The following is a 7664-nucleotide window of genomic DNA, read 5'->3' on the forward strand; positions in this document are numbered from 1 at the left end:
ACTATGCAATATGTTATATTTTCTACACTGGATCAGGTTAACTTATGTATTTAAAGTTTAAAAAAACAAGGGCTGTTTGTAAAACATGCATGCCCCCCATATGGGCTGTCCGTTGTAGTGGCAGCCATTGTGTGCATACGATTTTTGTCACTGTGACCTTGACCTTTGACCTAATGACCTAAAAATCAATAGGGGTCATCTGCCAGTCACGATCAATGTACCTATGAAGTGTCATGATCCTAGGCAAAAGCGTACTTGAGTTATCATCCGAAAATCATTTTACTATTTCAGGTCACCTTGACCTTGACCTTTGACCTTGTGACCTCAAAATCAATAGGGGTCATCTGCAAGTCATGATCAATCTACCTATGAAGTTTCATGATCCTAGGCGTATGCGTTCTCGAGTTATCATCCGAAAACCATTTTACTATTTCAGGTCACCGTGACCTTGACCTTTGACCTAGTGTCCTCAAAATCAAAAGGGGTCATCTGCGAGTTATGATCAATCTACCCATGAAGTTTCATGATCCGAGGCGTATGCATTTTTGAGTTATCATCCGGAAACCATTTTACTATTTCGGGTCACCGTGACCTTGACCTTTGACCTAGTGACCTCAAAATCAATAGGGGTCATCTGCAAGTCATGATCAATCTACCCATGAAGTTTCATGATCCTAGGCGTATGCGTTCTTGAGTTATCATTTAAAAACCATTTTACTATTTCGGGTCACCGTGACCTTGACATTTGACCTAGTGACCTCAAAATCAATAGGGGTCATCTGCGAGTCATGATCAATGTACCTATGAAGTTTCATGTTCCTAGGTCCAAGCGTTCTTGAGTTATCGTCTGACAACCACCTGGTGGACGGACCGACAGACCGACATGAGCAAAGCAATATACTCCCTCTTCTTCGAAGGGGGGCATAAAAAGGGGAAAGGGCTGTTTTTCGGCGGGTCCCAAAGAAGGAAAAAAATGCCCTGTTAATATTGAACAAGAGGGCCAAGATGGCCCTAGTTCGCTCACCTGAGAGGAGTCGGTTCATTGAATCTTTACCAAACGTCAAACTTGACCTAGATATTGTCCAGACAAACATCCTGGTCAAGTTTCATCATTATTGAACCAAAACTCTGGCATATGGAGTGATTTTGTTTTTGTAAGATTTGACCTGGTGATCTATATTTTGAGTAGACCCCCCTTACCAAACATCAACATTTGCTTACAAAAATAAATATTATGACCAAGATTCATAAAATCTGAAACAAAATTGTGACCTCTAGAGTATTTACAAGGATTTTGTATAATATAATGAAAATTTGGACAATCTAAGGGCAATAATTATGGCATTAATTATGTGATATATATAAAACCAATCTTTTCACCAAGTTTCATGATGTTTGGGCAAAAAATGTGACTTCTAGAGTGTTCACAAGCTTTTTTACTACATAAATATAAGACAAGGGACAAAATTGTCACAAAACCAGGTTTTCATTGTGAAAAAAAAATCTGATAAAGGGAGAAAACTCAAACTGAACTTTTGAAATGAACAAACAAAATTAACCCCCTTTGTAAGTTTGTTTTTAAAAAAAATCTATTTTTAGTCGTAGCGACCTTGACATTGGAGATATTGAAGTGATTCTTTCGTGCGCCACAACGTCCCATGATGGTGAACAAATGTGCCAAATGATTTTTAAAATCTCACAATGAATGACATAGTTATGGCCAGGACAAGCTCATTAATGGCCATTTTTGACCTTTGAACTCAAAGTGTGACCTTGACCTTGGAGATATTGACGTAATTATATCGCGCGACACACCGTCCAATGATGGTGAACAAATGTGCCAAATAATTTTAAAATCTGACAATGAACGACATAGTTATGGCCCGGACAAGCTTGTTCCGCCCGCCCGCCAGCCAGCCCGCCCGCATTCGCCAATCTAATAACCAGTTTTTTCCTTCGGAAAACCTGGTTAAAAACTGCTCATCCCCCGTCAGCCATGTTATTCGACTGACCAGAACCATTTTCAAACTCAACTCTCATATCAAGGAAACAAATGTTCTGACCAAATTTCATGAAAATTGGGCCAAAAATGTGACTTCTAGAGTGTTCACAAGTTTTCACTATATACATATAGAGAAAAATGCCCCGCCCACTGGCGGCCATGTTTTTTCACCGATCTGGACCATTTTCGAACTCCTCCAAGATATCAATAAAACCAATGTTTTGACCAACTTTCATGATGATTGGGCAAAAATTGTGACTTCTAGAGTGTTTACAAGGTTTCTCTATATCCAAATAAGGAAAACTGCCCCGCCCACTGGTGGCCATGTTTTTCAACGGACCGGAACCACTTTTTAACTCAACCAACATATCATTAAGACAAATATTTTGACAAAGTTACACTAGAAATGGCGCGTCAGAGGCCGACGCGTATCCCCACGCCGAATGTTTGACCTAGGTGTGCCCCAGGGTTGGTAATGGGGCCATGCATAGCTGAGATTGACCGTATTGTCATAAGAGAAGTTCATCATCAATTGGAAGTGAATTGGTGTAGAAATGAAGAAGTTATAGTAAAAGGCAATTTTGGGTGGGTGTGACATATGTGGGCGGGGCCCCAGGGTTGGTAATGGGGCCATGCATAGTTGAGATTGACCGTATTGTCATAAGAGAGGTTCAGTATCAATTTGAAGTGAATCGGTGTAGAAATGAAGAAATTATAGTAAAAGGCAATTTTGGGTGGGTGTGGTCTATGTGGGCGGGGCGCCCCAGGGTTGGTAATGGGGCCATGCATAGTTGAGATTGACTGTATTGTCATAAGAGAAGTTCAATATCAATTTGAAGTGAATCGGTGTAGAAATGAAGAAATTATAGTAAAGGCAATTTTGGGTGGGTGTGGTCTATGTGGGCGGGGCCCCAGGGTTGGTTATGGGGCCATGCATAGTTGAGATTGACCCTAATGTCATAAGAGAAGTTCAGTATCAATTTGAAGTGAATCCGTGTAGAAATGAAAAAAATATAGTAAATGGAATTTTTTGGTGGGTGTGGCCTATGTGGGCGGGCGCCCCAGGGTTGGGATTGGGGCCATGCATAGTTGAGATTGACCCTAATGTCATAACAAAAGTTCAGTATCAATTTGAAGTGAATCCGTGTAGAAATGAAAAAATTATAGTAAATGGAAATTTTTGGTGGGTGTGGCCTATGTGGGCGGGGCGCCCCAGGGTTGGGAATGGGGCCATGCATGGTTGAGATTGACCGTATTGTCATAAGAGAGGTCCAGTATCAATTTGAAGTGCATCGGTGTAGAAATAAAGAAGTAAATGTAAAATAACCTAAAAAAATGAGTGATAATTTCTGACGCGGCCCCACCCCAACCGCTATAACTTTTGACCCCGGGGTCAGATCAAAATTCCAAATAGTGCAGGGTCGCACATATGCTCATAGCTACCATGTGTGTAAGTTTCAAGGTTCTAGTGCTTTTAGTGTAGGAGGAGATAGTGGCCAGGACGGACGGACAGACAGACAGACGGACAGACGGCGGAGATAACCACAATATCCCCACCTTTTTTTCAAAAAGCGTGGGGATAATGACGATTGCGCATGAAATGTGACTTCGACAGTGTTTAAAAGTTTTTTCTTTTTTTTGACCTAGTGACCTAGTTTTTGACCCGGCACGACCCAGTTTCGAACTCGACCTAGATTTTATTAAGACAAAGCTTCTGACCAAGTTTCATGAAGATCGGACAATAAATGTGGCCTCTAGAGTGTTTACAAACCAAATGTGGACGACGCACGGACGGACATACGACGGACAAAGACCGGTCACATAAGCTCACCTGAGCAATCAGGTGAGCTAAAAAGTTATGGCCAATGTTGAAGTTTTTGGACGGACGGACAGACGCCATATATTAGACATTTGACCTTGAAGGATGACCTTGACCTTCACGTTTCACCACTAAAAATGTGCAGCTCCATGAGATGCACATGCATGCCATATATCAAGTTGCTATCCAGTGCTCCAGCTAGGATTTTAAAAGGGCAGGGGGGCTTTTTTGTCAAAAGGGCACTTTCGACGCGCAGTATTTTGTCAAAAGGGCACTTTCGAGCGTGAGGTTGTTTCAGGAATGCTTCCTGTTGCATGTTAATTTATATGTTATTAATAATTGCTAGAATATATTATTCCCATTATTGTTAAACCATTATTAAACCATTTAAATATAATGTCTACAATGAGGAGTAAATTAAATACAATGTAATAAGAGATTTATTAATTATCATATGTAAAAAAAAAACTATTTTTTTTTAAGGGCAGGGGGGGGGGGCCCTAGGAAGGGCAGGAGGGGCCCTAGGAAGGGCAGGGCGGAAATTCGGGAGGGCAGGGCGCCCTTCAATTTAGGCCTAGCTGGAGCACTGCTATCTTCAATATTGAAAAAGGTATGACCATTAAAGTTTTCAGACGGACGGACAGACTGACATACTGACTGACAGACAGTTCAACTGCTATATGCCACCCTACCGGGGGCATAAAAAGCCCTGACATTATTCTAATGACCAATCCTCACACAAGTAAAATGTGAACCATAATTGAAGCCCACAGCCTTTGGACTTAAAGCCAAGCACGCACAAACTGATCTAACATTCCCTGCTGTGAACAAAAAATTACCTTCACTGTTAAGGTCCTCTTCCCAGCCTTTCAGCACTAAGGCCAGTTCTTCTGGTACCTGCACTGTGGGATATTCACCATTGTCATAGGGCAACAAGACCTCAAGTGGTAACAACATTTTATTTAAAGCTGACCGATCACCCGACAGTTTGAAAATGCTGGCATAAGGCTGAAAACTGGAAATAAACTTGCACATGTACGTGTCTATTTTTTGAAAAAGCAACACCACAAATGTCTGTTTTTCTTCTAAACTGTTCTTCAACTGATTTTCCTTGGTCTTACATACCTTTTGTATGTCACTAAGGGCACAAGCGACATTATTCTCGCCAATGCGTGTAGCTATGGTAATTAGGCTATTACAAGTTGGGGAGTAAATATCAACAGCCTTATTCCCAGGCTTTAGACTGAATGCCATTACATCTGCTGCACCCACTAGACACTGTACCCTCACGCGTCCCTTCACTGTTACTTCTGAAGGATGACACAGTACCAATATAACGCTGTCATCTGGTCCGCTGACTGCTATAGGCCTATAGACAAAATGAAAATTAATGGTAATATTTTTAATGCCTCTATAAAAATTAGGAATACATTCTTTCAAGAATATTTGTACAAAACTAGATCTGTTACAATACAGCGGGCTTCATTATCATTCCCCTTTGATATTTTGATATTAAGTTGATTATCTGTAGACATTTAAGAGGTATATCATAATATGTAATTTCCAAACTGAACATTACATCAATAAACAACATGTGTTCCCGAAACGCTATGTCCCACGGTCCCACCCCCCATATATTTGACCTTTGACCTTGAAGGATGACCTTGACTTTTCACCACTCAAAATGGGCAGCTCCATGAAATACACATGCATGCCAAATATGACGTTGCTAGCTTCAATATTGCAAAAGAAATGGCAAATGTTAAAGTTTGACAATTTTGACCCATATATTTGACTGACCTTTGATCTTGAAGGATGACCTTGACCAAGACCTTTTACCATTCAAAATGTGCAGTTCCATGAGATGCACATGCATGCCAAATATGAAGTTGCTATCTTCAATATTGCAAAAGTTATGGCAAATGTTAAAGTTTGACAATTTTGACCCATATATTTGACCTTTGACCTTGAAGGATGACCTTGACCTTTCACCACTCAAAATGTGCAGCTCCATGAGATACACATGCATGCCAAATATGAAGTTGCTATCTTCAATATTGCAAATGTTATGTTAAATGTTAAAGTTTGAAGATTTTGAAAAATACTGTTACAGTATTTTAAAACTTTTTTTTTCGTCAATCTGGTTGACGGCCCCTTTAATAATATGAATTTTAAAGAGCAGTTGAACATACACTTATGAACATTTGTATACTGTTATTTATAATCATATTAAAAATGTTTAATTTTTCCCAATTTCCCGGTCTATTGCGCTTTTTCCCTGCTAAAAAAGGCACAGGCTGTAAAATATAAAGCGAAGAAAAATCACTGCATGCAACCTACCGCTTCAATTCTGATGACGACGAGGTGCTGAGATCAAACAATGAGTGTTGAACATTATTAATCTCCTCAGGTACTTGTGTCTCAGTCTCTTGGACCTTAGTCTCGTCATCCACAGCTTCTATATTCACTTGGGATTTTCTTTTCTTTGGTGTAGTCTCTGATACAGCTTTCCCTTGCACACCTTTTCGCTTCTTACCTGACAGTGTAATACTGTCACAACCGTCTTCTGCATTCGTAAGTGATTTATCTGAAGATGCGAGTGCACCAGATTGACTTCTATCAATATCAGCATACTCAGTTCCAGATTTCATAGCTTCTGGTGTTTCTGCATTTTTTCTTTTCACCTTTTTCCCTCTGACAGGCTTTGTATAGATTTCCAAATCCTTCTCAGATTCTGAAGCATGTGTTTCTTTGATAGGTATTGGGCAAGGAGAAAACGGTACTTTTTCTGGAGGCTCATCTAGATTTTCCAATTTAGATGATGATGTTTTTCTTTTCTTCTTCTCAGAAGCAGAGGTTTTGTGTTTTTTCCCAGTTGGTGTAATATCGGTTTTTACAAGCTCATCATCTAATTTTGCCACTTTAGAAGTTGAATCGAGTTTCATTTTCTTTTTCTCACGCACAAAACCAATGCTGGTTTTGGGATCTTTTTCAGCATTTTTAGTTTCATTTAATTTCATCTGAAATGCTGAATATGTTTGTTTATTTGAAGACTGTTTACCAGATTTTGTGCCTTTAGTTACTTTATTTTCCTTCTTTTGAGTATCATCTTTGTCCATGTTGTCTTTCAATTCTTTCTCTTTTTCATGGACATTTTCTTTCTTAAATTGCATTTGATTTGCAGAAGAAAATGTAGAATTTTGCTTCTTTGATGGTTTTGGGCCAGTTTTATTCGGCATTATTTTTTTCAAATCGAACGGAATATCTTTAACATCACTTGAAATTTCATTGTCCTTTGATAGCATCGGTAAATCCTTCACCACATTTTTCTTATTTCTATTTTTGTTAGTCTTCCCCATTTTTAATTTTTGTACTTTTTATATAATGATGTGCAAAGTTTCAGTTTACGAAAAAGGTGAATATGGATAATAGCAGGTTTATGACTAAATCAAACATACATAATTATAACATTCATTTGTAAAAGCACCTATTTACCACTTTCAAACAATAAAACCCGTAAGGAAGTGTCAGTGTGTTTACAAATCACACGTGTTACCTTCTACTTTCGTTTTTACCGGAAGTCGTAGATTTTAAGGTTAAAACGCAACATATTTTTTTCAACGGCGAGTGTATCATCCGTTGGAACACTAATATAAGTTGAGGCATCGGTTTATGCCATAGGTATTAAATCCTAACGTTTTAATTACGCAAATCATAAAAACGCTCTTGTTTCGACAATTGCACGCCATACTTAAAGGAGTAGACGCAGACCGTATTGATTTCTAGAGTTGAGAGTAAAACGGCTGTATCCGCTGAGCATTTTTTAGGGATAAATTAGATTCA

The 7664-nt window shown here is 39.1% G+C and overlaps 1 protein-coding gene across 1 annotated transcript in view; it reads right to left on the reverse strand.

The window, feature by feature from the left end:
- LOC127881369 (polynucleotide 5'-hydroxyl-kinase NOL9-like) overlaps positions 1-7389 on the reverse strand; it is a 34714-nt gene extending 27325 nt beyond the window's left edge. Inside the window, exons 1-2 of the mRNA XM_052429158.1 lie at positions 6162-7389; positions 4661-5190 (exon numbers count right to left, since the gene is read on the reverse strand). Of these exons, the coding sequence (XP_052285118.1) occupies positions 4661-5190; positions 6162-7180 (1549 nt within the window). The 5' untranslated portion in view covers positions 7181-7389. The remainder of the gene's footprint in view (positions 1-4660; positions 5191-6161) is intronic.
- Between the last annotated feature and the right edge of the window lie 275 nt (positions 7390-7664).

This window comes from Dreissena polymorpha, chromosome 1 (assembly GCF_020536995.1).
Source record: "Dreissena polymorpha isolate Duluth1 chromosome 1, UMN_Dpol_1.0, whole genome shotgun sequence".
NCBI classification, from domain to species: domain Eukaryota; kingdom Metazoa; phylum Mollusca; class Bivalvia; order Myida; family Dreissenidae; genus Dreissena; species Dreissena polymorpha.